Genomic DNA, 27,668 nt, shown 5'->3' on the forward strand with positions numbered 1-27,668 from the left:
TAGAACTAAGTAAGAGAAGCTAAAGTGTTAAGTATTTATGTAATATAAATATAATAGTTAGAATTATACCTATAGAAGTAAGCTAACAAAAGTTAGTATTGCTAGAACTAGAGATAATAGTAGAATTAGCTAGTATTTTAATCTCTTTAAGTAGTATATTATTTATATATACAAAACTCTTCTATATTAATTACTTTTAGGTTTAACTTTCTCTTTTACTAGTTTACCTACTAGAATTGCAGTACTAGAATTTCTTTATCTAAGTTCTTTTTTGTGCTAGAAAAGAATATACCTATACGCTTCTACACTATAATAAGTAAATATAACACTTTTAAAGATATTAATCTAAAATACTATCTTATAATAGATCTCTTTAGTTATTAGATTAAAAAGGTCTTTAATATTATTACACAGAACTATTCTACTTAAAAGCTAGGTTATTACTCTTTATAAGATAATTTATATTACTATAACCTACTAGTTACACTACCTAACTAAGTCTAGCTATTATACTAAAGGTAGACTTAGCTATAAGTGCAGAAGTAGATATATAGTAAATTCTTTAGAGCTATCTTGTTATAGTGTACTTATACTATGTCTAGACTTATTATTATACTATCTTAAGATTATTCTATAGGTAACTTTAGGTTCTATTAGTATTATTAGACTAAAGATAAATAAGATACGTTTTATGCGTATAGATACGCGCTGTACTTTCTATATAATCTACTATAAGACACGCTATTAGTACTACTCTATCTTTTTATACAAGACTAAGAAGGTACATTTTATAGTCTAAGTCTTACTTTACCTAAATTCTAGCGCTTAAATGCTTATTCTGTTCTAAAGCTTTTCTTATTTAATATATTAGAAGATAAAGGCTGTAACTTATATAGTTCTCTACTAGTAGTTCTATCTAATAATATTAGTCTAACGTATTATTAACGCAAATAGCACTAAAAGAACTTAGTAATTAATAAGAAGAAGGCGTATACTAGTAGAGTTAGCTTACTTACTAAACAACTCTATACTAGCTTTATTACGCTAGATTATACTATTCTAAGTAGTAGTTCTTCTATCTACAAGATAGGCAGTAGCTAAAACGTAATATAGAAACTTCTTACTAATTTTGCAGGTATAGAAGAGTTTACGTATCTACTTAATTAGAAGCGTTAACTAGAGTATTATTAGACTATAGTGCAGAAGGTGTACTAAGTGCTCGCTAATAAGTATGTATATACAAACGCTAAGAAACAATGTGTAGATAATAATAAACCTTAATCTCTACTCTTCTGCATCTTATACCTATAAATAGGCATTATATAAATAGACTGTAGTACTAAAGTAATTCTTAGCTAAATATTATTATAACTTTTGTTAGCAGTTACCTAGGTACTCTTATAAACGTTGCGCAGTACTTACTATTAAAACTGCACTGCTATCTTAGTATTAATAGCAGAAAAGCGCGCAGAATAGAACACGTATCTTGCACTATATGTGTTAAGATAAGAGGCACTTTGTACTGCTACCTTAATAACTAATTGCGGAACGAGTGGAAGGTATAGAAGGATGCTACTTGAAGGCACCAGTGAATCGCAGACGCTCGACATCCAGCGCGCACATTGCGCAAATATTGTCAGCGAATGTATTCGCCGAGCGAACTTCGCCAGCTCTTTTCTCGCCAGATCCTCAAACAGCCTCTTCACACAACGATGCTACGCAGCCCTCGCTTCAATCTGAACGACGACACAGCACTGCTTCATCGTCAAGCATGCCTGTCGTCCCATCTGTGGGTCCACCACGCAAGTCAGCTCTGAAAACCCCATTCGCTGCCACTATGCCAATGAGCTGTTCCATCACCCGCAATGCGCCGTTCAGCACAGCTTGGCCAACATCTCGAACAGGTATCGGCGGAACTATGGCATCGACACCGATGACATCACCAGTCCCAGACATCGCTTCCACGTATTTGATCCCAGCTCGCACGCGTAGCCTCGCAGCTACGAGGCAGCAAGACCAGGCCACAAGTTCGCTCAGAACGCCTTCACACTCGCGCAACGTGAGTGGAAGCAGTATCCGTACCGTGATCCGTACCTGAAAACCTGGCGAGGGGTAAGGGCAGAGAGCTAGGTATGGATAACGTTTGGAGGGTGGGAGGTATTAGTATATGCAGAGCTAATACATCGATATCTGGTCCTGGTGGTTACGCATGGTCTTGTTATGGCGGCTGGCCCCTCAGTCTAGAGTTCATGGAGCCATCAGCTTCAAACTAGGTACTGCTGAACAATTATGGTAATTACGTTAAGAACGTGGATCTCGTTGCACATCACACACTGTATCGTGTATTCTCCATTGCCGGCGTGATGGCTGCTTCATTCGCCGCGCCGAGTGGAGCCATGTCGAATGAGGAAATGATCCGCGTGTCTCACGCGTTGCGCCTCAACGCGCTTGCGCTGCACATCTGCGCAACTGCATTCTCGAGTAAAGTCCATTCATATCCTCTTGCTCTTATTGAAATCACACGTCCGATGACGTTTTGCAGATGGAGGTACTACCTTGCCCCATGAGGAACAGCAAGGCCGATGAGCTTCACATGGGGTCGAGAGCCATGTGGAGTGTCACTAGTCATTGTGCAGAGCACCCATGGTGAACTATACATTTCTACTCAGGATCGTTGAGCTAATATAGATCAGATGATATTCTTAGGTTCTTCTCGGCTATATCACTCGTCAACGCTACCAGAGGATGTGGCCACCGGTTTTCCCTTCAACCCGACTTCAGCGATCGACCGGACACATCCAGGACGATAGGGGATACGTTCATGTCATGAAAAGTAGCGCAGTCCGCGCAGCAAGATGTGGAAATTGTTCTTGCTAAGAGCCCAGTTTGAGGGTGCTTTCCCCGACCACCGCGTCGTGCATGTAACGGGCGCCACGTTCCCAACTCACCACGGACTCAACAAATATTTTAAAGACTGACCATATGCACTTCCCGTTTCCATTACTTGGGTAAATTCTCCGCATTGTCGCACCGTGCGTCACCCTCGTTTCCTTATCCCGAGTCTGCTCAATATGACTTTGGTACCAAACGGCTGCGCCAACTTCCACGTTCACTTTCACTTTGTCTACAACGCTCAATCTAGGACGTCTTAGCTCAGCTAGCGTGACGTGAAATTAATTGTGTATCCGCTCGCTAGGCTGCTCTACCTTTCGTTCCCTTCTGTGCTCCTACTCCACTGTTGCGACAATACCCAGCAACGCACGTCAGCACATCAGCTTCCCACTTTACCTAAACATCTCGGCATCTTTCAACATGGCTCGTGTCAAAGTAGCACCAAAGAAGGCGTATGAAGAGCCTCGTATCGACTCAGGCGCAGCGCTCTCAGACCCTGCCGTACCCTCCGATGGACCCGCGCCGAATGGGTAAGCGTGTGTTCACAAGATACCAGACAGACCAAGCTAAGAATATCAATAGCACTCTCGTAATGCCCATCCTCCTAAAGACGGATTGGGACCTCGGTACTCCCAAGGCTCGCCTCCGTAGAAATGATCTCCAGCTGCGCCAACCGAAGGGCTTTCCCATTAAACCACTCAAGATCACACTCGACCGCGCTCGCAAAGAGGCAGCAATGAAGGCTCTAGCTAAGGATTGTGTCGATTCAGACTTTGAAGCCTACGAGGAGTTTGAAAAGGTTGGCGAGGTCAAGAAACAAATCGAGGTTGAAGGGAAAGATGATGATGAGGAAGCGGAAGATACAGCAGATGAAGAATTAGAGGGTTCCGTGTACGACAGTGCGGACGGCAGCGCGAATGACAGCGACGATTCCTACGAGCTTCCAGCTACCAGAGTTGTCACCGAGAAGTCTGCTGCGCTTGTCGACAGTCGCGGACGGACTCGAGCAGCTACAAATCGACGCAAGGCTCAAGAGGTATCTGATGCCACCTGTCAGACGAGCGTCTAAAATGAGATGGGGAGAACGCGACAGTGGACGAGAAGGAGCGCATACGAAATGATAAGCGGGCGATGAAGAAGTCAATTTGAGGCTCGAAGTCGCGTCATGGGAAGTTCGCTGCATTGCGCGGCAGAACACGCATGTAGGCGATGTGGCTCGGATGTATCTCGGCATGTAAGCACTGGCGGACATCTTGGATGGGCTCGGCATCTTAGTAACCAATGATGTTACAGCAGGAGCAATTACCATATCAATGTGTCTTTAGTATTGTGCGATCTGTCAAAGCATTCACTGGAATGCAATGATGAGTGTGCCTTGCAAACGAGCTGCTTGGCGCGAATAGGCCGAAATCCGGCATCAAACGCTAACCGAATGCGGATCTCAAGCTTCGCAACCACGTGTGAGCGCGTATGCGAAACCCTGGGAGAGTCCGCTGCAGCCCCTCCATTACCCACACAGCTGCCTCCCCCAACTACTTGACGAGTGCTTCGCACCCCTTCCCGCTGTTGTCTCTTACTCACTTTTAAGCCCAACCCCACCATTCCGCCAACAACCCGTGGACACTTCAAGACCATTGCGATAGGAGCGGACGGTAGCTGTATCAGCGCGCTATCTTCTGCTTCTGTCAAAATGACCGCCGAAGCCCAGAAACTGCTTCTAAAAGAATGGGCCAAGGACACCGATCATCTCGTTGATGACAACAATTCACCCAAAGCCGAGTTCGCGCGCCTGGCAAAGGCAAAGGGATGGACCGGCGGGGATACCGAATGGTGTTATCACTGGAAAGCGTGTTTTGATGAGACATACACATGGGGAGTTCGTCGTAAGTTCAGCTCGCTCCGCTTGATGCGTCTTTGATGATGCGAGGAAGTTGGAAAGGCGGTGTCGAGGAAACCATTACTAATGCATGGCATCAGATAAGTCAACAACAGCCGATACGACTGTTCACAAGAACGTGACTGCTCAAGCTGGTGGAATCGATCTCACGGACCGCATGCGAAGTCTCTCTATTGGTTCCGATACCTCGTCTTTCTCGGTCATCTCACGTACGTCGGCGAATTCTTTCGAAAGTGTGAGGTCGATCAACAGCGACCAGTCACACGAAGCTGAAGGATTTTCCACCAGTCCAAAACATCCACCGAACACAGAAGTCTCGGATAGCACCGACTTACAAAACAGTGTACTATCTCTTGATACGGTCAAGTCCCTGGAGGAGATCTCTGGGGGCGTTGAGATCCCGGACACGGCTTCAGAACACAGCGATGCTGAGTCAGAGGCTTCATCGCTAGAGTTGGACGAAAACCCAGCGTGGAGTGAATACACCAACTTCGTGCACCGCCCAGATGCGTCCTTTCAGTCAGAGTTCGAACGTCTAGCTCGCACCAAAGGTTGGGTGGGACGTATCAAACGCCAGCACCTAGTCGAGCTGCTCACTAGCGAGGTTGAGTTCTACTGGGGTGCGGACGACGTTGACAAGCTTGAATACTACCAGTTCCTATGTCAGGAGATGGGCGTCAAGCAGATCCCTTTGACTATTACCCAGGCGAAGAACGTAAGCACATCATCTATGAGCCCACACAAAAGTACGCCGCTGACAATATATAGGCGCTTCGGCCTCTCAAAGTCAACCTTTACAGCGTTATCGACCACATGCGCAATCCCGAGATCAAGGTCATCACATACAAGACTATCCGCGAGCTTCGCCAAAGCGTCCGCAAGAAGGGCACCTTTCCGAGGCAATGTGCTAAGGCTGGTGAAGGCTGCATGGCCGCTTTGCTGTCCAAGTTGTAGTTGCATTGATCTATCTGGATTTCCAAGGGTAATCAGACATGCGTGTGGCTTCTCACATCTAGGCATTTCATGGTACATCTGATTCTGGGAACAAGATGGTGCTCGCGATGGTATGCAGCCTCTCGTTGGAGTGACGACCAAACGTCATAAACTCTGCACATGGCTACCGTTCTCCTCCAATCAATCGGAATAATTTTGAAAATTCATCTCGTTCTGCAGTGACAAAACGTTGTGTGTAGAAGCTTCTCGCATTTCTATCATGCCAATCACGTGCCTTCACCGTTCACCGATCTTGAGGTGTCGCTCAATCTTCACCGCTCACGCACTCTGTTAGTACGCTTTTGGTAGATATCTTGCCCTTCTTTTTGGTCCACCTCTTTGACTTCCTCTAAGTCACGACACACCCCGCAGCCGCCAGCGCAAGTGACTACGACAGCAACTCACCATGGCTTCGAAAGTAATCGCTTCAGATGCCCAGAAGTCGCTGTTTCGCAACTGGGCGCAGGACAGCGTCTTCATACTCGATACCCACGATTCTACCAAGCGCCAATTCTGTCTTCTAGCCAAGATGATGGGTTGGGTCGGCGGAGAAGAGACGTGGAATGACCACTGGCATGAGTGCTTCGGCGAGGTCTACATCTGGCGCGCTTTCGGTGAGTAGACAGTGTTTGACTTTACAACAAAACTGACAGATCCCAGATTCTCTGTCAACTTCCCATGAGGCAGATGCCAATGCTGTCCCCGATGATGCTACTGGTACTTCGGTGTCAAATGCTACGCCCACTCCAAGCGACAGTGGCGGCGTTCGTGCGAGCGACATCTGGTATCAGTTTGAGGGCTTCTTCCCCGACCATACGGCAAGTTTCAACAATGAGTTCTGGAGATTCTGCAAACACATGCGCTGGAGTCGTGAAGAGCGCCGCGAGGCCAGGATTGAGATCTTCGATGCCGATTGGGAAGCCCACATGGGCAGCGACCTGGGTAGCCTGGCTCGTTGGCAAGACTTCTGTCGCCTTTGCAGCCTCGATATAATCCCAGATAGTATTCCTGGCTGCATGGAAGTATGTTACTCTCCTCTTTGTCATGACACTCAGTTACTGACACGTATTCAGGTACTTGCGGAGGTTTTGGTCAACATCTACGATCTCCTTGACTCGCAGCGAACAGGCTCTGACGTGTTTGTCTTCCAAGATTTCAAGGAGTTCAGGAAATACACCTTAAATGGTCGCAGATATCCCCTTGACGAAGCGAAGGGAGACACATTCTTGCCCATCTTTCTCAAGGAAGTACTCTGAAGGCACAGGCATCAAGATGATTCGCTGCGGCCAGGCGAGAGTACCTAGCTCGTCACGCTGAAGTCTTATCATGGTTTGATCTACCCTTGACTTCGTACAAGAGAGATCGGAGGCTTTGTTACTTCAAGCGGTATTCTGAAGGGTCTCATCTACCTATGGAAGATTGTGCTATGCCGGATAATGTTCAGGGATCTTTCTTCCTAGGTAGAATTCAGTAGCTCTTCACGTTAACCCAGGGCTTCTATTTACTCTCTCTCCCTGCTATGCATATGCATACATGCGGCACAGTTGCTCCACCGTGCAGCAGGCACTCAATGCGATCGAGGCTCATTCGATGTTCAAACCCCAAAGCCACCACCCACATCATTGGAGCCTATGCAACTATGCCTGTAGAGAATACTGGCAGAATGTTCCAGCTCGTTGCCGACGTGGCGCCAGGGATCTCGGGTCTTCCACGTCCTCAATGGTCCGATTGTCTGCTCATCTCGGTTTGCTGCAGCTTCCCATATGCACCCACGTATCGATTTAAGGAGTCCTGGGTTATTTCCACCACCCTAGAACCTCACTTACCTTCCTAGACTATCCGCCATGTCCGGTCATCATACCGGCCGCGCCCGTGAGTAAAGTTTGTCGAAATCTTATGCTACACACTCTAACTGACCTGTTTAGACACCGCAGCCTCTGCTGCGAACCCAAACAGTTCAACTGCCCAGGATACAAGTCAGGCTGCCGTGTGGTTCCTGAAGTTTGCACTCTTCGCATGCGACACAAGCGCCAGCACCAGGAGTAACTTCGATCGTCTCGCCTCAAAGCGCAACTGGGGTGATAAACTCCGAAGAAAGCAGTGGACCAGTTTGCAGGCAGTCTTAGCGGCGTCAAACCATGCTGACGCGGACGATAATGTTGATACCGACACCCCAAACCAGGGCGGCGCATGGTTCCAGCAGTTCGACAATTTCGTACACGATCCAACGGTCGGAATCAGGAGCAATTTCGAGCGTCTAGCAGCACAACGCAGCTGGGGCAACAGACTGAAACAGAGGCGTTGGGCTGAATGCCAGGAGGAGGAATTCGGCTATGCATATGGAACGAATACAACAAAGCTAGAGATCTGGCAGAGGCTATGTCGTGAGGTGCACATCAGCGATCCACCAGACAGTATAACACAGTGTAGACAGGTAAGGAGAGTTGCAAGCGATGCAAAGTCTGCTGCTAACCGTGATGAGGTGCTTGGCAGCCGGAACGTCCTGGTGAATTTGATCAACCTTATTGACCATCGTAACATCGGTGTGGAGGTGATCCGATTCAAAAGCTACTCCAAGTTCCGAGCGTACACCACATTGCCGGGCAATATGTTTCCGCTGAAGAAGGCCAAGGAAGATGGCTTCATCAGGGCGTTGTTAAGGAAGTTGTGATCGAGGCCGGAGGAATCCGCGTGGGCCGTAATTGCACTTGCAAACAGAAGCAATATCAGGGGTTACAACACCAGATCCGTGCAACGGGAAAATGGGACTAAAAGATAGTTGCTTATTTGTATGAGTCAGCCGCCGCTTGGCGACACGTAAACATTGTATTTACACTTTCCAGCCGTTTCTTTTCTTGGTGTGCACAACAGTCCCAACGTCGCTCTTGGTTAGTGTAGCGCGTACTCCGGAAACCACCTGGGCACTATTGGCGACTGCCGCAGTTCCGCGCACTACTGACCCTGCAAGATGGTTCGCGGAAGTCGCGCTAGTGAGTAGCGTACATAAACAAGCAATAGCGATATGCTCACATTGAACAGAGGGAGGCGTCTCTATTGTATCTGAAGCTGTAGCAACTGCCTCTGCTTCCTCGAGCGACCGTAGCACTCCTCCTCCAAGCGACGACGGTTCCTCTGATGAAGTTCGTGACTACTTCTCGCAAGAGAAGTTTAATGGATTTGTCCCAGATCCCGAGGACGATCTCATAGCGAAACTCAGCAAGCTTTCGATCCACCAAGGTTGGTCCAAGAACGAAGCGAAGCGTCGTCGCGCGGAGGTTGTTGAGTTCGAGGTGTCTCGACACTACGGCCGTGACAAGTCGAAACTGGAAAACTGGCAGAAGCTGTGTCGTGATGTCAAGATCGAGCCTACGCCGCCTTCTATAACACAGTGCAAAAAGGTTACACTTTTTTTCCCGGTCGCATAGCTCTGCTGACGTATCCTCGTAGGCTCTTTCACGCGTCTATGTCAACATCTTCAACATCCTGGACCATCTAGACAACCCCGAGCGCTACGATGTCATTGTCTTCAAGAACTACAAGCTCTTCCGTGCATATACGCTGAAGAGCCGCATCTTCCCTCTGGATCTGGCTAAGGAGGACGGCTTTGTCAAGGCTCTGCTTCGCCCCCTCTACATGAAGAGGAAGTAGTAGCAGCATTGGCGCTTCAGGAAACTGGGATGCAATGGGTATTTGGATTGTTGGGTGGAGTTCTTGGTGGCCTTGTAATGCTTCTTTCTTGACTCGTTTTCGTCTGGGTGGCGTGAGTGGGGATGTAAGCAAAGGCGCGGCTATCCGGCTGCGAGGGCGCAGGTGACCTGGACACCATCCTTGATGGGATTGCACGTCCACGCAGTAGTTAGAGTCGCTGATCTAAACGATGTTGGTGTAATATGTTTGGAGACGCATGTGAAGTCAGGACTAGTAGGCGAGATGTTCGGAGGCCTTGCCCGTCACAGCCGTAGTGCAGCTTAGCGAGGCCTAAACAAAGCTCACCCCGTGGTATCCCCCGCTCTGCACAACTCACCCGTATCGTCGATCTGCTGGTATATCCCTCAAGGCAAACAACCTTCACCATGCGCTGCCGGTCGCGCTTACCCCAGGCGGCGAAGGCAATGTGGCCTTGCGCGCCCCTCCATCCCCCGTAGAAGCTGCAACGAACAACTCAGCAACCCTCGCGACCAAACACGAATCCCAACGCATACGATGCAGCAGGAGAATGAGCGCATGAAGCTCAAAGATGGCCGCACCCTCTCCTACGCCATCTACGGCAGCCCGATGCCACAGAAGACGATATTCTTCATGCATGGCTGCCAATCCTCGCGCTACGAAGGCAAGCTATGGCACTCGGCCTGCGCCCTACACAACGTCCGCATCATCGCGCCCGACCGTCCTGGCAGCGGCCAGTCGACCTTCCAGATCAATCGTCGCATCCTCGACTGGCCTACCGACGTGCTCGCCCTGGCAGATCACCTCAAGATCCACAACTTCTACGTACTGGGCGTATCGGGAGGCGCGCCCTATGCACTGGCTTGCGTCAAGGAGGTGTCGAGGGACCGTCTGCTGGGAGCCAGCATCGTCAGCGGTCTCTATCCAGTCAAGTTCGGCACAGCTGGCATGTTGCTGCCTTCGCGCATCGTCCTCTGGGCAGCGCCGTGGGTCAACGGGCTGACCACCACGCTGTTCGAGAGCACCATCGGTAAGCCAAGTCGCGATGACGACCCGAAAGTCCTCGAGGACATCATTGCCAAGGAGATCCGGAGCCGTCACCCCGCCGACCAAGAAGCTATCCACGACACCACCAACTGGCCCATCTACGTAGCCATGACTAGAGAATCGTTCCACCAGGGAAGCGAAGGCGCAAGCTGGGAAGCCAAATTGAGCGGCAGCGACTGGGGCTTTGAGCTTGGACATCTATACGTTGGAGAGAATGGAGTACCGCTTACCTTGTGGCATGGTCAGGACGACCAGAACTGTCCCGTCGCCATGGCTCACAAGGCCAGAGACCTGTTGCCCGGAAGCGTATTGCACTTGAAGGGTGGTGAAGGTCCCATGAGCTATATACACCGGAATGCTGACAACATCCTGGACGATCTCATGGACGAGGCGGAGAGCGAGGAGTACATGATGATCGGTGCTGCCTAACTGCGCTGGTAGATACGATGCTGGCTCTGGACTTGGTTTCTTCTTAAGTTCGTCCAACCAGGCTTTGGTCCACATGTCAGAACCACCATCAAACCCATAGTCAACAGATCACCACTTCACATTTGATTTTCGATGGCCAGCTCAAGTAATCGAGATTGCGTGATAATCGTGCGTTTGAAATTAAGGTACTATGCGCCACGCGTGCAGCGCGGTCTAAATGGTATCCAGCGAATGTAGTAAGAATGGTATCATGCAGCAAGAAAAACATCCAAAACCCATCAGTCGTAAGAAACAGCCCGCCCTTCTGCCGTCGCCCTATAATTTGCTGAAATTCCGCGTGATCATGACGACGACACCCGCAACAATCTTGAACGCTATCTTCAGTATGAACACCACGGCCTTGAACGCAAACGTCAACACCGTTATGACTGTACGTGCGACCAGCGGTAGTTTGCTTTCGTCATCAGCATTCGCTTTCTTCGCCTTCTTCTCCGATTTTGTGGCTTTCGCTTTCGTATGCTTGTCTTGTCCGTACCACTCGCCCAACTCAATGTCCTTGTCGAAACTTCCCATCGCACTATCGCTACGAGTTGTTGTACTTTTCAGGCTAGAAGCAAACTTCTTCAGTCCTTTACCCGAGAGTGGCGGGCGCGACTTCCCACCGATGCCCTGGAAGCCCTCGACAAAAGAGTCTTTGAAGGCTTTTGCTGTGTCTTCCTTCTGGTGGTTCAGGGTGAAGCTTGGTGGTGGTGGCTCGAAGTTTTCTTGGCTTCGATTGCGTGTTTTGCGGCCGCGTGTAGCTTCCGCTACTGCGACTGCCAGAAGCGTTGATGTAAGAACATCAACCAAGAAGGGATTGCCAAAACGTGTCAGGGCACCAAGGTTGAGAATGAGAGCGTCGTTTGCGAAGTCAAGACGTGCGAGCATGGCATCATCGGCAGTAGCGTCGGTGGTCGTAGGAAGTTGGCCAACAGACATCTCAGAAGGTGTCATAGATACTGGTCTCGTGCCATCGAATCGCGGAGGTGGTGGTAGCGGAGAGAACGCGTTTGTCCGGGGGGTCGTTGGAGAGAGAACGTATGGGTTTAGCACAGTGATGCAGGCTGGCTTGCGTCCGGTACTTTGTGGTGTCATGGGCATGTTATGCCCGTAAAACGCCGTGATGGGTCTCGTCGAAGGAGCATTGATGACAGAACAGTCACCTTCCAGGGAGATGGGGAAGGTGCCCAATGTTGGATGATGGAGCTGATATGAACCCTCCGATGGCATATGTTGCGCCCAAGGATTTGCTTGTTGTTGAGGGTTGTCCCTCGTCCAGGCAAGAGCGCAGCACTCACGTTGCGCAGTACCAGCTAGAACATCTTCAGCCAGACGCTGTGCGGCGGGCGACTGAGCGCCCGGGTCTGAAAGCGCAATACGCGAGGCAGCAGGAGAGTTAGCAGCAGCATCAAGCGCCTGAAGAGCGGCCAGCTTTGGGTATATGCTAGTAAGAAGGGTGGTATCCTCTTGCTGTTGTGGGCTAAACGCTCCATTGTCTAGTGACGGAGGCGCGATAAGATCGAGATGAGCAATAGGTAAGACTCGCGGCTGGGTGGGGTGATGTCGTTGAATGAGCAGCTCGTTCATGATGCTGGGTACTTCGTGGTTACCTGCAAGGTTTGACTGTGCTACAGAGTAGAACGGTAACGATGGCGTTGTACCAAAGGTGACTGTCGGGTTTGAGGCTGTTGCTCGATGCATTCGCAGGGTATACATCTGCACACTGGGCTGTTCTTGTCCATTAGTGGCTAGCCATAGATTGTCAAGAAGGTTGGATGGCGTGAAGAAGGGCTTTGGTGGTGGAGGAGCTGTCGAGCCGCTCGAGCGAACGTTGTTGTGAGGAATATACGACTCGGAAGAGTAGGGTGAACGACTGATCTGGGTTCGAGGTATCTGTGTGGGCGACGCTTGGGTTGGCTGATATGGTTGACGTCCAAGAGGGACTGTGGGATCATAAACTGGGAACATTGACCGCATCGGAATCTCTTCTTGCGGTGACATGCATCTTGTAGCAGAGCTATTTGCTCGGACCAGAGTCTGAGCCTCGGAGAAAGCTGGTGAAATCGCGCGAGCAGGATCTGGGCTGGCGGTGCGTTGCTGGTCGTCGATTTGATCATGGCCATGACGTTCTTGTACACGGTAAAAGCTTTCTTGCCGTCCAAGTTGTGGGGACGCAGTTTGCTGAGGCGGTGGTTCAAAGTATGGCCGACTCGTTGTATTTGACATTGGCGTTGTCGTAGCCTGTGGACTGGGGATATGTGCTCTTGGCGGGGCCGCGATGGCCGGCGGGGGCGCCATTGGGTTGGAGGGTGATACTGGCACAGAGTTGACTTGGATGAGAAGTCCGTGGAGATCAACAGGTGTTTTGGCGCTTACGGCACTCTCTGTTGCTAATGGTTCTTGACTGGCTGGCTTTGGGTGAGGAGATGGTCGCGGACTGGGACTCGTCTGTCTTGGAGCACGAGGAGGAGGAAATAATTGGAATGCTGGTCCAGCCATAATGAGTGCTTGCTATCCTACTCTTTTGATAAATGGTACCCCGAAATAACTGGCGGGACCAAACAACAGATACCGGCTGTGTAGAGAAGAGAACAAAGACTGAGAACAGCAACACCGGGAGTACGACGTCTCGGGTAATCTGGGGATAACGACTATAAGACGAGCATTCTGCGAGGCACTCCGAGCCATCGGAAGAGCCGTGGCATGCAGCCAGGGCAATAGCGGTACAAAGACGACTTCCCATGCAGGAAAACCCTCTTCTCAGCCAGGTGGTGGTCAGATGGGCCCAATCAAGATGTGTGTAAGGCTCGGCGCTACTCAGAATTGATGAGCGGCGGTTATATTTTGGGTGGTTGGCTGCTGGTTGCTGTAAGCGCCAACGCTGTTCACTCGCTACACTCCCCGCCGCACTAGCTTGAGATGTGAGAATGCCTGCATCTGGCGATGATTGGTAGACGGTATGTGCCTGCCCTGCGTCGGGGTAGCATATGCATGTGACAAGTGGCCAGTCCGGCGGCCCGCTGCGAGTCGTCGATCTATTTCGAGCGCTCAAAACCTTTGCCAACATGCCACTTTCGGTGTGCATCATGAATGCTGTGGGAGGGATGTCTGTTGTCGTACCTGCCCTTTGACAGCACGAAAGTCAGGGCGTGATTCTTCATTATTCTTGTAGCCGGAATTGAACTCATGAATATATTTTCATAGTTTCGCGGGCTTTGATCATGCAGCGCTGGCGGATGAAGGTCTGTTCTGGCGTAAGAGCGTTTGGTGGGGATGGGGCTTGAAGCCACCAAGCTTTCGGCGGTAAGAGGGCTCGCACGCTGCAGAGTCACGGTGCACGCAGCCGCCCTAGCACCAAGGCAACTCTGGCTCAGACATCGCACTGGCAGCTTATCGCACAATTTACCAGGACGCAAACTGTGCAAGATGGCCTGATTACAAGACTTGGTCGCTGGGTAATGTGCTGAGTTACCCGAACTAAGGCCGAGCTTCCAACGGAGCTGTGGCTGCCCAGCTGTGGTGGTAAGCGTCCAAGGGCTTGGTGGTCGAAAGACGATGACGGGGTCAGGTCATTCTTGTTAAGAATAGGCAGGGCAATATGCATTAGATGAAGCAATCAGCGGGTATCACGTCGCTGCAGTGGCCGGGCATGCAGCTCGCGACAACGCGCAGCGAAGATGCGGGACGCGCGCTAGGCTTATCGATAAGCGAGATGTGCAGTCGAGAAAAAGTTAGGCCTTCGTCATGGCGCACGACAGTCACGCGAAGCCAGCCATAGCCACGATGCCGTCAGAATTAGAAGAGGTAAGAAGCCAAGTACTCGAGACTTTGGGGTTCATCGTCAGCTAATACTCCGCTTCCAGCTTGTGGAATTCCTGCACCACGGCAACACGCAGATCAGGCAGACTGGTCAGACGAGCCCCTCCACCCCACCACCGAACACAGCTCACACTATGCAGCGGCCGACCACCTTGTCGGATACTCACAGGCGAACGTCTCCCTATGGAAGCGCAACCAACTAGAGCCTATTAGGGACCTGAAGCTACTCGTCAAGGACTATGCGCCCATAGCGAAGAACGCCCTGACCATCCTCATCAATGTCTCCGCCGACGCCGAGGTCCAGAAGGCGCTGGCAAAGGACGACGACTTCCTCGAAACGCTCTTATCGCGGATAACCGTATGTCAGTTCCCCCTGTATACAGCCAAGGACTGTCAAGGGCTGACTTGCTGCAGAACTCAAAAGAGCCCAACGCCAACGAGATCGCAATGCTCCTCGCCAACATGGCAAAGGACGACTCGCTACAGCGCGTTTTAGAGTTGAAGCGCGACATACCAAAAGAACTGTCCAAGTCAACGTGGGCTATGGATCAGCTCATGGACTGCTTCGTCAAGGGCGCAGAGGGCGCGTATAACAAGAACGCAGATTTTGACTACCTTTCGTACTTCTTCGCCGATCTAGCCAAGTTTCCCAAGGGTCGCGAATACCTCACCACACCGCAAGAGCACGACGATAACGTAATCCCAATCACCAAGATCCAGGTCTTCACAGACCACGCCTCGCACATCCGCCGCCTTGGCGTAGCTTCGGCGATTAAGAACGTCGCTTTCCACGTCCCTTCGCATCCCGTGCTACTATCGAATCTATCGCCCGACCCGAATCTCCCACCTCCATCTATCGGTGCAAACCTACTTCCATACATCCTTCTACCCCTCATGGGCCCAGAAGAGTACGCAGATGACGACACAGAGGGCATGCTGGATGAGCTACAACTCCTTGAGCCGGACAAGGAGCGCGAGAAGGATCACGAAATCATCAAGACTCATCTTGAGACGCTGCTTTTACTGAGTACAACGCAAGAAAGCAGAGAGGTGCTGAGGCGCATCAAAGTCTACCCGATTGTCAGAGAGTGCCACATGCATGTCGATGACGAATCAGTCCAAGAAGCATGTGACCGTGTGGTCCAGGTCATCATGCGCAAAGAAGAAGGCGAAGAGGAGGATATACCAGACATGGCTAGTGCAGGTGGTAGCGGGAAGCTGATGGAATTGGAAAATGCCGAAGACGATGAAGACGAGAAGATCGTTGACATTGTCTAGACGGGAGATGCATATGCGACGCAATACCAACAATATTCTCAAGTCGCAAAACCGTAGTCATGCCCTACATCCAGATAGCGTGGTAGATCTGATTGGCGGTGATACCGGGGATAACAGCCTCGCTCAAAACTGTTCTCGGCTCCTCAATTATGGATCTTTGCCAAACTTGGTCGAAATAGGAAGGATCCCGTCATCGATTCTCAGTACCTCGATTCTTCTGCATCTTATCTGCTTTACTTCTACATCCTTATTTCTGTACTACGCTTCGCGCCGCTACTGTTTGTATCGTCATTTCTTGTTGGATAGCTTATTGGAAGTATATTATGTGTGTGACGTAAGCCGAATTATGTCAACGGTCGACTTAAAAGATGGTGGGGGCCGAGGGATGGTACCAGCCACCGACGAAAGTGCAGTGCAGACAGCAGCCTCATCACCAACGGGTCGTCCACCACGAAAAGGAATAGAGCGGAATACAGGCATAATAGAGCAGGAAGAAGAGAAGCAGTCAATATGGAGAAGAATTTACACAATCTTGACGTGGACGCCGCCGAACTGTCGCTGGGATCCGGATAAACCACCGCAATTCTCTATGAGCAGTACGTCTTTATGCGAAATTTCATGTCATAGTTCGGTTTGAACAAAGCCTACCTCACGATGCAGCTCCTCAGAGCTCTCCTCGATGAACACCATGCAGGATTCCAGCTGATTACCATCATCCCAGTGAACGTTCTATTCGCCTTTGCCGCGGGCTTTACAGTCGCAAACCTTTACTACAACCACCCGATCCTCAATCTACTAGCTGCAGACTTCGGCGTGCGCTATGAGCAAGTCGCACAGATTCCTACTGTGATGCAAGCTGGCTATGCCGCTGGACTACTCTTTCTGTGTCCGTTGGGAGACTTGTTGCCTCGACGACCTTTCGTATGTGGTTTAGTAGGATTCACTGCGACATTGTGGTATGTCACGTTGAAATCCGAGGCATGCTGAAAGAAGATTGCTGACAATGGAACAGGCTAGGACTATGTCTGACATCCGACCTCGGCACGTTCACGGCCATATCCTTCATCGTGGCGGTAACAACAGTGACGCCACAACTCATGCTCCCGCTCGTGGGCGACCTAGCTCCTCCATCACGCCGCGCAGCAGCCCTGTCCATCGTCGTCTCCGGCCTCATGCTCGGCGTGCTCGTTGCCCGCGTCCTCTCTGGAACGATCTCAAACTTTGTTACCTGGCGCGCAGTATACTGGATGGCGTTTGCCCTCCAGTACATCATTTTCGTCCTGCTCTGGCTCTTCATGCCAGATTACCCAGCGACCAACCCCGGCATGAATTACTTCAGAATCCTACTCGACATTGTCAAAATGCTGTTCCGCCACCCCGTTCTCGTCCAGGCATGTCTAGCAGGTCTCTTCTGCTCAGCGCCATTTACATCGTTTTGGACAACGCTGACATTCCTCCTCGCCGGCGACCCATACAACTACTCATCCCTGACAATCGGTCTCTTCGGTCTGATAGGTATAGCAGGCATGCTCATCTCCCCCATCTACGCGCGTACAGTTACCGACCGCTTCGTACCACATTTCTCCGTGCTTTTTGGCCTCACATGCTCTCTCATTGGTATATGTCTCGGCACCTATACTGGAACCTTTACGGTCGCAGGTCCCGTCCTTCAAGCCCTATTGATGGATTTCGGCAACCAGACTGCGCAGATCGCGAATCGTTCTAGCATCTACTCCGTCGAGCCTAAGCGGCGCAACGGAGTGAACACTGCTTTCATGGTTGCTACGTTTTGCGGTCAACTCATCGGTACGGCGGCCGGGAACCATATTTATGCTGCTGCGGGTTGGATTGGGAGCGGGAGTGCTAGCGTAGGTTTTATCTCCGCAGCGCTTCTTGTCATCATTGCTAGAGGTCCATGGGAAGAGAGGTGGGTTGGGTGGAGGGGTGGCTGGAGCATGATCAAGAAGGACAAGGATAGTGCTGATGGCAAGACGGCGGATAAAGAAATGCATGGGAGAAATGTGGCGAAAGATGAAGAAGTGGGCGTTCATGCTAATGAGAAGGTATTAGCGGAAGTTGCTGCAGAAGAGGGGCACGAGAGTCCGTTGAGAGACGGCGATGGCAGTGAGAAGTGTATTGAAGAAGGTGGGGTTAGAGAGTTAAAAGCATAAGTTTTGGTAGAGGATTTGAGTTTATGCATAATGATAGTATAGCCTCAACGGCGTATCACAGAACGCTACATGCATAGAGTAATCCATGTTCTGCGATTCATGTATTATGTACTGATAAACCCGAGCAAGTAGTGCCCGAGTATCTCCTCATTACTAGCCTTTGCCCTCGTCCCCTACGCTAATGCAATTTACCAAGGGACCGGCTGGATATCGCATTCGCTCTCGTGTTGACCACATGCGGTCTCAGACTACGCAGGTTTCGGTGCGTTTGACGCATTCATGAATGCGTTAATGTGCTCCTCGGAGGGCATCTTCTCCAGAGGGGTAAGCCAGCTCTTGGCCTTGTCGAAGCTAGACACCGCCTTGACGAGCTTGATGAAGACCTGCGTGTTGGTCTTGTCAACACGACCCTTGAACTTGACAATGAGATTCTGAATGTTCATGCCTTGGGGTGGCAACGATTCGTAAATCTCCTTGGCAGATGGTAGGGAAGGCCGTGATGAGGCTGCAGAGGGACTACCTGCGCGGCTGCCGCTGGCTGTAGGACTGCCTGCACGGCTAGCACCAGGAGTGCCGCTCGGAGAAGCGCCAATCATGATGCGGTTTTTGTCCTTCTTGTCCTTCTTCCGCTTCTTGCCGGCGTCAGTCATCTCGCTGTCGCTACCAGACCCTGCGCCCTTGAGATTAGCAAGGGACGACTTCCGGGATCCATCAGCCAGCTTGTCATGCTTCTTCTTGTGCTTCTTGCGCGAGGACTCGTTGCCGCTAGCTTCTGAGAGGTTGGGTGAGCCTGGCCTCTTCTTGCTCTTGCTCTCGCCAGACTTGTGGTTCCCCGAGGGGGTATTGGTGCCCTTGGTAGATGCACCAGAGGGGACGTTACCAGCTTCCGGTGCCTTGCCATTCTGCTCGGCTGCCTTCTTCTCTGCCTCTTCCTTGGCCTGTTGACGCTCCGTCTCGGAGTCGGTGTCGGACTCACTTTCCGTGATGTACGGGTTCTCTGGATCGCTGTCGAGGTAATCATATTGCTTTTCGCGTTTGACTAGGGCTTTTCGGGTGCCCTTTTCCTGGATCCTCCTCTCCTCAGCCTCCTTCCGCTCTTGTTCTTCCTTGATCGCAATGGCCAGTTCATCGGGGCGATCCCACAGAGCAGCCTGCAGTTGGTCTCGCTTGAGCTTTTCTGCGGCTTCTTTGACGTCCTGCTCTTCACCTTCAAAGAGACCATTCAGACCCTCTTCGTCGTCGGCAAAGTCTTCCTCAAGGTTAAAGTCGATATCGTCCGCGTCAGCTTCGCGCTTTACAAATCCGGTTGCGTCGTCGTCGGGGCGCTCGCGCTTGATCCTGCCTTCGTCGTCTGCGCCGCCACCGACACGGGTACGGACTCCGCTCCACATCTTCGCATTGTTCTCTGCGTTGACACGCTGCTTCTGACGCTCTTCGAGTTCGGCGAAAAACTTGGGTCCGCCGCCTCTCTCAACTTTGGCCAGAATCTTATCGAGATCATCGCCGCCAGTCTTGACCTTGCCCTTGACGTTGAACCGATACCAGCGCTCCATAGGGGCCATCTGGATTGCTGTACTGGGGTCGCCGGGGCGGGTGGTCGACAGCATGACATGTGTTTCAGACAGCTCCGACTCGTAGGTGCCGACCCACGTCTGTTTGTTCTCGAAGTCCTCTAAATGCCATGGCAGCGTCTCCTCGTATCGCAGAAGTTGTCGCTTCTTTGCCTCTGGAGTATCATCGGGCCGGTACTTCTGCTCCGTCTTCTTGTGGAAGGCAGGTGGCTTCTTCATGCCAGTAGGGGCGATCTTGGCTTGGTTCTCCTCGCGAACCTTGCGACGCTCCTCCTTCTGCAGCTCGATGCGCTCCCGCTCCTTCATTTCTTCCATGTCCTCCTTCGTGTCTTCCTCTTCGTACGTGGAGCCCATGCCGCTTGGAGGCGCGCGGGGATCTCGGCGGTGGAGCTTGATGGGCGTCTTGAACTGGTTGTCGTCGGTGATGTCGACGTGCGTCTTGCTCTGCAGACGCATGACATGGTGTCGCAGCTCTTTCAAGTCCTTGCGGCTTACGATAAGTGGGAAGCTGCTGGCGCCTTGAGCAATGAACTCATGTCGCAACGCGTCTTTGGACTGCGTGCCATCGCTTGCGGGCCCGGCGACGGGCTTCTTGGCCTCGTTCATTTGCGACAACGAGACCATGGGCCTCGTGATGTTCTGTAGTGGGCGGCGGGGCTTGCGCAGGACATCGGCCTGCGGACGTGGGCGACGGCGACGAACAGGCGGCTGCTGGCCATTGGCGGCGACGGGCGCAGCGGGCGCGCTGGCGGGCGGCGGGTTCCCGTTCATGTTGCCGTTCATGTCGGAGGCAGCGGTGGGATGGGGGCACGAGCGAGAGGCGATGGGCAGACGATAGTGAGGGTGGGGAGACGCAGTCACCTTTGTCCCAGGGAGTTCCTTCAACTTCGGCCTGTGTCGCGCGCGAACGTCACAGCTCCACGCTAGTGTCTTAGCGCGCCAAGCCCGTTTCCAGCGAAGGCCGTCTCCGCCTTCCCAAACAGTGCCACCACTCAGCGACTGCCCGATCCAGTTCGTCATCGCTTCCACGGTTGCTGCGCCAGGAATGAGCCACCATAGGAATCGCGCACTTCCAGCAATCCCTTGCACAAGAGCCACCGTGGACGTTTAATCCAAATCCTTCCGAGGCCTGATCGCTTTGACTAGACAAGACATTCACCCATGGTTGCCTGGTGTGAATAGTCTTCCTATAAGATCCATCAACTGGGGCCTCCAATCGCTTCCTCCCATAGTAATCGCCAGAACTGCCACGCGCCACACCAACCAAAGTCATAGGAAACATCCACAACTTAAAAAGCCAGAATCACTTCCTCTGAATACGAGTTTGGCCTAATAAGATCTCTTCCCTGCCCCTCTTTCACTGCCGGACTTCGTCAAACCGGATACACACTCCACTACTTGCTTACACCGCCAACGGTTTCAAACTAATCCGACATCATGGAGCAGGAAAATGCATCACAGCCCACTGGGCTCGAGAATCAATTGCGCAATATGATCCTCGGCAACGTTAGCATGGCCGGTGGACAGTCTGGTCAAGACGCCCCGTCAGCACACCGTGGACGCGGACGAGGCCAAGGAAGAGGTCGTGGCCGAGGTCGTGGAGGTTTACACGATACCGTCAACAATTTCAACAGCAACGGTCAGAACCACACAACTCCAGGTCCTACTCCAGATCAAGCTCAAGGATGGCGCGCCCACGCCTCCGCCAACACGGCGCCAGTCCGAGGGGGTGGAAGAGGGTTTGCTTCCAACCAGCGATATCAACAACCTCCGCGAAACTTCCCAGACCAGCAAGGCCCAAATGTCTCTCAAAACGGCCCACAGGTAGACAATCGACAGTATCACTCACGGGGGCGAGGGCGGCCCCATCAACAACAAAATCTGAACGCTGATGGTACATCACGCACACAGCCCCCTAGAATCATGCAACGGCCTCATGATCATTTCGCACTGCCAGGCCAAATCCCGGTAGGTCCAGCATCGACACAGCGTCCCCGTCCACAAGGTCAATATCCTCCTCGACCACCGATGAATCAACCACGAGAGAACTCCATGGCCCAAGTCAAACACTTGGACGCAATTGCAGCAGCCGAGATTCCGAAGGTGGAGATGTCCAGATCCGAGTCGGAGGCCAAAGAAGACTTCCGAAAGCACCTGGAAACCATCATGCAAGAAGCTTTTGCCAGCGGCTACTCTGGTGATATCTCGACTATCTCCTTGGTAGGCTTTGGCAGCTTAGCTTCCGGCTTTGGTATGCCCGGCTCAGACATGGATCTGGCAGTAGTGCCAACATGGAAAGATCCAGCGAGGGCTAGTGATATTGCCATTGATCGTGGCATCCCGCGTTTGCTGGAACGGGCAGTTCTCGACGCCAAGCTGGGTGGCCGTCTACTCACAAGGACGAGAGTACCAATTCTAAAGATATGCCAGACGCCAACCGAGACCTTGTATAATGCTCTCGCCGAGGAACGCCAGAAGTGGGAAGAGCTTCCGGAAGAGGAGAAGTACCCTTCAGACAAGCCACAAGAGGCTACCCCACCGCCAAAGCCGCTGGTAGATGTTGATGGAGCAAAAGCTTCAGAGCTTACTGCGCAGTCAGACAGCCCTAACTTTGGTGACGAATTCCCTACACTAGGTGCTGCGGCAACTACCAAGAAACGGCAAAAAGCTCCTGCAAAAGTTGAGACCGCCCAGGAAACCTCCATTACCTCGGCCACCAAGTCAGAAGACAGTGTCAGCAACGGAACCGATGAAAAGGCTAAGAAAGATCAGCATCACCGCCCTGAGAAACAGTGGATGCGAGAGAAGGTAGTCGGTCCCCTCGACTTTCCAAAGACGGGCTGCGGTATTCAGTGTGACATCAACTTCGAAAACCCACTCGGTATCCATAACACTCATATGCTTCGATGCTACTCCCTAACTGACCCTCGTGTACGGCCAATGGTTCTCTTCGTTAAGTCATGGGCCAAGCGACGAAAAGTCAACAGCGCATACTCTGGCACTCTCTCTTCATACGGATGGGTACTTATGGTACTGCATTATCTGGTCAATGTCGCCCAACCACCGGTGTGTCCAAATCTCCAACTCGCCGTCCCGCTCCCGAGCGACACAGTAGCTCTAGAGCAGTTCTTCAAGAACACGACTATAGCAGGCTATCAGGTCCGCTTTTGGCGCAACGAGCTGGAGATCATCCAGGCCGCGCAAGCCGGTCGCCTTTCACAGAACACACAGTCTGTCGGTGAATTGCTACGCGGATTCTTCCAGTACTACGCTTCTCTATCCGGGTACGGCTATGGACCCAAGCCCCCGCAATTCTACTGGACCAACGAAGTCCTGTCCCTTCGGACGCCTGGCGGAATCTTGTCGAAGCAAAGCAAGGGCTGGGTGAGCGCGACGACCAAAATCACGGCGGAAAAAAAGGTCACGAATCGGTATCTGTTCGCAATTGAAGATCCATTCGAGACCGATCACAATGTCGCAAGGACCGTCACTCACCGTGGTATCGTTGCTATCAGAGACGAGTTCAGGAGGGCATGGAGGATACTAAAGGCCATTGGCCAGAGCACAGAGCCCGAAGGTGGAATCTTCGACGAAGTTGTAGAGCAGCCGCCCGCCCAGTCTGAGCCAAAACCTGAAGACGCTCCAAAGGGCATCATGGAAAGTCTTGGCGTTGACGAAGAACCGAAGGACGAACAAGGCAGCCAAGCGATTGCAGTGTAAGATTAGGTGTACATCGATTCGACAGATATGATGTAGGGCTCTCGAAGAGCTGGAAAAGACTATACTATATTACCGAAGTTATGAGATAGACGATGACCGACTTTGTAATGTATCAACCTCATCTCAAACCTGAAGCCATCCGTCTAATCCTTGATCCATCACCAAGAATTCGTCAAAAGCTGTGCCAAAAAGTTCATCCGGTATGTTGTGAGAAAGCTGCGTTTGCGAGGCATCCTCAAATGCCAGCGGATTAGGGCCAGAAGTGATGTCTCCCGAGAATGAAGAGAAAGACTCTCCATGTTCTCCACCTGCCAGATTACCTTCATCGGTGTCTGTTGTCGGGTCCCTCCCCAATTTACCCAGAACAGCATTCACCGCTCTCACGGCCGTTTGCGCTTCTTTCGAGAAGCCCTGTTGCTGTTCCCACACACTTCTCGAACTCTTGAGTGCTTCCACGCTTTTCTGCGCCACTTCTTCCCCGACCAGCCCTTTCTTCATATCATCATTCAAATTGAGACACAGGACTGTTGTGGCCAGCAGGAACTCGGATTGGATCAAGGAAAGGATCTTCCATCGATCGGTATTTAGCATACGGCCTGGCTGGCACTGTTCGAATAATTCTGCTTGCAGCCGCAACATTGTCAACGCTGCGCTTATGCATGTCGAATGAGAGACCTGGTATTTGCTGTTTGTCTTTGAAAGAATGATGAACTTGCGATGGAGGGTAATCTGCGCGTGGTGATACGACATCGCTATATAGAGACGACGGGTGATGAGCTCTGCGCCGTCTAAGATAGATTGCTGCATAGGTTTCAACTGGAGTATGGGAGGCTTCTGGGCGTACGCTGTGTTAAGTAGCGTATCTAAGCGCATTGCTTCGTCGTAGTCTCGCTGCTTCGATGACGTCGTGAAGTCGCAGATCATTCCGTAGACGGAGACTATCCTGCTCTTGTATACTAGGAATTGGGACAGCGTGTGCTCGCTTTGTGGTCTAGCAGGCGGTAAGACGGTGGACGTATCGTCAAAGTCATCATCCAGGAGATTGCGCGGCTCAGCGGTGTCGCATTGAGTTTCCTTTATGATTCGCGGAAGACCGACCTCAGAAGCTGAGGCGATGTCAAATTGGGTGAGGATATACCAGGTACGCCTGCGCATTTCGGCCTCATAGACACTCATCTGCGGGAAATGCGAGCCATCGCGGTGGTAGCCCATCTTGAGCGCTACGCGTATTATGACGCCCGTCAATTGCCAACAGCCCTGTTGTGTGTCTTCGCCTTGAACGTATTCGGTCTGAAGGAAAGCCAGTAAGGCCTCGATGGTATGCGGTACGCCCTTCATGTAGTTACCTAGCCTAAGACATTGTATCATCTTCTCTCGTGAGGAGATGATCAGGCTGTGATATTCGGCTGCTGTCGTCTCGTCCAATGAGGCCGCACCGCCGTTCATGAATAGCGTACAATAGGCTACTGTATACATCATGCCGTATAATATAGTCAGCCACATGGTTGACGTCGAAAGCGGATCTTCCCAAAACGCTTCGTATTGTTTGATAAAGACCTTGCGGTGAATGACAAGTGAGACGGGCATGTCCGCCCATTTGAAGTATTTCGAGATCATGCTATCGACAATTATGCGGGGCGGAATCGCAGCGACGATATCCATTTTTGTAACTGGGTATGTTTTGAGAAGAAACAGGTCGTTTCCAGGGAGTGTTGGCTCAGTATGTTGTGGTTCTTCAACTTGTTCCTGTACCATGTCTTTCAGGTCACTAATCTCATCCAGGATGGCTTTCCAGTGGTCACTCTCGACGTATGAAGACTGATGGTCGTTCAGGTTTATCCGTCCAGCTTCATATACGAGAGGATCCACCGCGGCGACGGTTTCTGTAGTCTCTTGGGTCGCCAGATTCCCCGGCATCCGAGCATCAGGGAGTTTTTCTTGTTTGTCAAGCAAAGACCGGACGAGCGACTCCAGCTGATCAATTCGTTCCTCGAACGCCTTTCGCGTGGCGCTCTCTATCGGTCTGTCTTTTTGTGGAGCTCGCGGAAGTTGGGGTAGAGGGAAGCTGCACCCTGCCACTTGCCCTAGTCGAATGCAGCTCCCGCAAGGCTTGTTTCGATCACATCGAAGTCTAGACATTTCCTGTTAGGTGTCTTGGTAATAAGGTAAATCACTTCCTTACTTTCTCTTCCTGCAGAAATCACAGGATAGCTGGGCCTTCTCCCGACCTCTCATTCTCTCTAGCAGTCGTTCCGAGGAAATAGGCGAGTTTGTCATCTCTCTGGTTGCTTCAGGCGTACTTAGGAGATGATGAAGTGTTTAGGACATGCTGACCATAGGTAGTGATCTTGGTGGCAACATAAGCACGATACGCACGGAGGAACTTAGGTCGGCGGCTATATACATGGGCCGTATCTTACCAGAGCTTTTACACTAAATCGCACATTCTTCCTATTGGGGTCGTGTGCGTCAGAGTAATCGAAGTAAGCCTACGGACGGCAGGTGGCTTAAATGTGGGCCCAAACGGACGTCCGCTGGCCTCTGATTGGTGCAATGCTCCGCGTCCACGAGATTGCATTGCAAGCAGGCATCAAGTCCAGGAGCTGGTAGAAGTATAAGATGGAAAGGAATCTAGATGTTGAGAATGCTGCAAAGAAAGATACTTCAAACTTTATCATCATTCAATATCTTGAGAACGCACATCTAATCACTTCTCCGAGTCCTCATCTTCTACACGATGCCTACCAATCTCGCAGCATGGATGCCAGCACCGAAGCAACGCATGGAAGTCTCGGAAGCGCCATTTCCTACTCCTGGGCCCGATGAAGTTATCGTCAAGAATCGTGCAGTGGCGATCAATCCCGTGGATTGGGTTTTGCAAGACCAGGGCACCAGTATGGCGTTCGGTTGGATCAAATATCCTTTTGTTTTCGGCTTTGATGTCGCTGGCGAAGTGGTTCAGATCGGCAGCAAAGTGGTACGGTTCAAAGTAGGAGACCGTGTTCTAGGTCAGGCGCACAGTACAGACAAGAAGATCAACAGCGCGGCATACGGAGCATTCCAGCTGTTTCCCGTTCTCCTGGAAAGGAACACATCGTCTATTCCAGACAGCTTATCATTTGAATCTGCTGCAGTGATACCTCTGGCTTTCACTACCGCTGCAGCAGGGCTGTTCGAGAAGGATCAGCTCGGTCTGCAATATCCTCAACTTCACCCGAAACCGACCGGAAAAACGGTCCTTGTCTGGGGAGGCTCGACTAGCGTAGGCTGCAACGCTATCCAACTCGCTGTTTCCGCTGGATACGAAGTCATATCGACATCTTCACCAAAGAACTTCGATCTCATGAGATCCCTCGGTGCTAGCAAAGTCTTCGACTACAACGACCCCTCTACAGTCGACAAGATCGTCGGGGTCATGGAAGGGAAAGAATGCGCGGGAGCCTTGTCTATTGGAGAGAACGCAGTTTTCCATTGTCTAGACGTCTTGGGCAGATGTAAAGGCAATAAGCGTATTGCAATGGCGACATATCCAATCCCGGCTCAACCGAAGCGATTTGTCGCACTGCAGATTATCTGGAGCTTCGCCACTTCGATGATCTCCATCATCATCAAGTCACAGTTGAGAGGTATCAAGACAAGTTTCGTGTACGGATCGGTGGCGCATTCCCCTGTCGGTAAAGCCGTGTACGCCGACTTCCTGCCTGAAGCACTCGCGACTGAGAGGTTCCGAGCAGCTCCCGAGCCCATTATCGCTGGAGAGGGCCTGGAAGCCATTCAAGAAGCTTTGCATATTCAGAAGAAGGGAGTTTCGGCAAGAAAGGTGGTTGTAAGCCTGAAGTGATACCGGAAGTTGTGATCTGGATTTGCAAGTTTGCTGCCCTGGTACTTTCTTAGTGGACGAGCTCAGGGATCTAGTACAATTACTCAGTCTTTAGAGGTTTCTTGACGTGTGCGTACCTCTCCGCGGGCAAATAAAGAACTTGTTCAATGCCAGTTTTGGGGAATGTGTGAAATAGGCGCGACGGTCTGGATGCGTTCTTTACGGTGATGTAGCTGACTGACTGCTTTAGCGCACGCCGCCTGCATGCAGGTGCAACCTGCCCCACGCATCATCTCAGCCCCAGCATTCAGATTTAGCACGGCCTG

General features: G+C 51.4%; 13 protein-coding genes across 13 annotated transcripts; 10 read left to right on the forward strand and 3 right to left on the reverse strand.

The window, feature by feature from the left end:
- Positions 1-3,312: 3,312 nt before the first annotated feature.
- On the forward strand, positions 3,313-3,961 carry J4E88_001289 (uncharacterized protein; the record flags this gene model as incomplete). Its single annotated transcript, XM_049394959.1, has 2 exons — positions 3,313-3,422; positions 3,475-3,961. 2 exons carry the CDS (start codon positions 3,313-3,315, stop codon positions 3,959-3,961), a joined length of 597 nt encoding a protein of 198 aa, XP_049258823.1.
- A 621-nt stretch (positions 3,962-4,582) lies between these two features.
- On the forward strand, positions 4,583-5,743 carry J4E88_001290 (uncharacterized protein; the record flags this gene model as incomplete). Its single annotated transcript, XM_049394960.1, has 3 exons — positions 4,583-4,724; positions 4,870-5,504; positions 5,558-5,743. 3 exons carry the CDS (start codon positions 4,583-4,585, stop codon positions 5,741-5,743), a joined length of 963 nt encoding a protein of 320 aa, XP_049258824.1.
- A 445-nt stretch (positions 5,744-6,188) lies between these two features.
- J4E88_001291 (uncharacterized protein) lies at positions 6,189-7,038 on the forward strand (the record flags this gene model as incomplete). Its single annotated transcript, XM_049394961.1, has 3 exons — positions 6,189-6,396; positions 6,443-6,804; positions 6,856-7,038. The coding sequence occupies 3 exons, from the start codon at positions 6,189-6,191 to the stop codon at positions 7,036-7,038; spliced, it is 753 nt and encodes a 250-aa protein (XP_049258825.1).
- A 588-nt stretch (positions 7,039-7,626) lies between these two features.
- J4E88_001292 (uncharacterized protein) lies at positions 7,627-8,453 on the forward strand (the record flags this gene model as incomplete). Its single annotated transcript, XM_049394962.1, has 2 exons — positions 7,627-7,654; positions 7,708-8,453. The coding sequence occupies 2 exons, from the start codon at positions 7,627-7,629 to the stop codon at positions 8,451-8,453; spliced, it is 774 nt and encodes a 257-aa protein (XP_049258826.1).
- Positions 8,454-8,750: 297 nt separating this feature from the next.
- On the forward strand, positions 8,751-9,430 carry J4E88_001293 (uncharacterized protein; the record flags this gene model as incomplete). Its single annotated transcript, XM_049394963.1, has 3 exons — positions 8,751-8,772; positions 8,822-9,180; positions 9,230-9,430. 3 exons carry the CDS (start codon positions 8,751-8,753, stop codon positions 9,428-9,430), a joined length of 582 nt encoding a protein of 193 aa, XP_049258827.1.
- Positions 9,431-9,985: 555 nt separating this feature from the next.
- Positions 9,986-10,924, forward strand: J4E88_001294 (uncharacterized protein; the record flags this gene model as incomplete). Its single annotated transcript, XM_049394964.1, has 1 exon — positions 9,986-10,924. The coding sequence occupies one exon, from the start codon at positions 9,986-9,988 to the stop codon at positions 10,922-10,924; it is 939 nt and encodes a 312-aa protein (XP_049258828.1).
- Positions 10,925-11,239: 315 nt separating this feature from the next.
- On the reverse strand, positions 11,240-12,664 carry J4E88_001295 (uncharacterized protein; the record flags this gene model as incomplete). The annotated part of the gene is made up of 1 exon (XM_049394965.1): positions 11,240-12,664. One exon carries the CDS (start codon positions 12,662-12,664, stop codon positions 11,240-11,242), a length of 1,425 nt encoding a protein of 474 aa, XP_049258829.1.
- A 2,082-nt stretch (positions 12,665-14,746) lies between these two features.
- On the forward strand, positions 14,747-16,060 carry J4E88_001296 (uncharacterized protein; the record flags this gene model as incomplete). Its single annotated transcript, XM_049394966.1, has 4 exons — positions 14,747-14,767; positions 14,827-14,872; positions 14,923-15,140; positions 15,197-16,060. The coding sequence occupies 4 exons, from the start codon at positions 14,747-14,749 to the stop codon at positions 16,058-16,060; spliced, it is 1,149 nt and encodes a 382-aa protein (XP_049258830.1).
- Positions 16,061-16,714: 654 nt separating this feature from the next.
- J4E88_001297 (uncharacterized protein) lies at positions 16,715-18,231 on the forward strand (the record flags this gene model as incomplete). The annotated part of the gene is made up of 2 exons (XM_049394967.1): positions 16,715-17,016; positions 17,073-18,231. The coding sequence occupies 2 exons, from the start codon at positions 16,715-16,717 to the stop codon at positions 18,229-18,231; spliced, it is 1,461 nt and encodes a 486-aa protein (XP_049258831.1).
- Positions 18,232-18,479: 248 nt separating this feature from the next.
- Positions 18,480-20,585, reverse strand: J4E88_001298 (uncharacterized protein; the record flags this gene model as incomplete). The annotated part of the gene is made up of 1 exon (XM_049394968.1): positions 18,480-20,585. The coding sequence occupies one exon, from the start codon at positions 20,583-20,585 to the stop codon at positions 18,480-18,482; it is 2,106 nt and encodes a 701-aa protein (XP_049258832.1).
- A 654-nt stretch (positions 20,586-21,239) lies between these two features.
- J4E88_001299 (uncharacterized protein) lies at positions 21,240-23,522 on the forward strand (the record flags this gene model as incomplete). The annotated part of the gene is made up of 1 exon (XM_049394969.1): positions 21,240-23,522. One exon carries the CDS (start codon positions 21,240-21,242, stop codon positions 23,520-23,522), a length of 2,283 nt encoding a protein of 760 aa, XP_049258833.1.
- A 123-nt stretch (positions 23,523-23,645) lies between these two features.
- J4E88_001300 (uncharacterized protein) lies at positions 23,646-25,661 on the reverse strand (the record flags this gene model as incomplete). The annotated part of the gene is made up of 1 exon (XM_049394970.1): positions 23,646-25,661. One exon carries the CDS (start codon positions 25,659-25,661, stop codon positions 23,646-23,648), a length of 2,016 nt encoding a protein of 671 aa, XP_049258834.1.
- A 598-nt stretch (positions 25,662-26,259) lies between these two features.
- On the forward strand, positions 26,260-27,363 carry J4E88_001301 (uncharacterized protein; the record flags this gene model as incomplete). The annotated part of the gene is made up of 1 exon (XM_049394971.1): positions 26,260-27,363. The coding sequence occupies one exon, from the start codon at positions 26,260-26,262 to the stop codon at positions 27,361-27,363; it is 1,104 nt and encodes a 367-aa protein (XP_049258835.1).
- Between the last annotated feature and the right edge of the window lie 305 nt (positions 27,364-27,668).

The sequence above is a fragment of the Alternaria novae-zelandiae genome (assembly GCF_023758075.1).
Source record: "Alternaria novae-zelandiae strain BMP 2774 chromosome Unknown scaffold_2, whole genome shotgun sequence".
NCBI classification, from domain to species: Eukaryota; Fungi; Ascomycota; class Dothideomycetes; order Pleosporales; family Pleosporaceae; genus Alternaria; species Alternaria novae-zelandiae.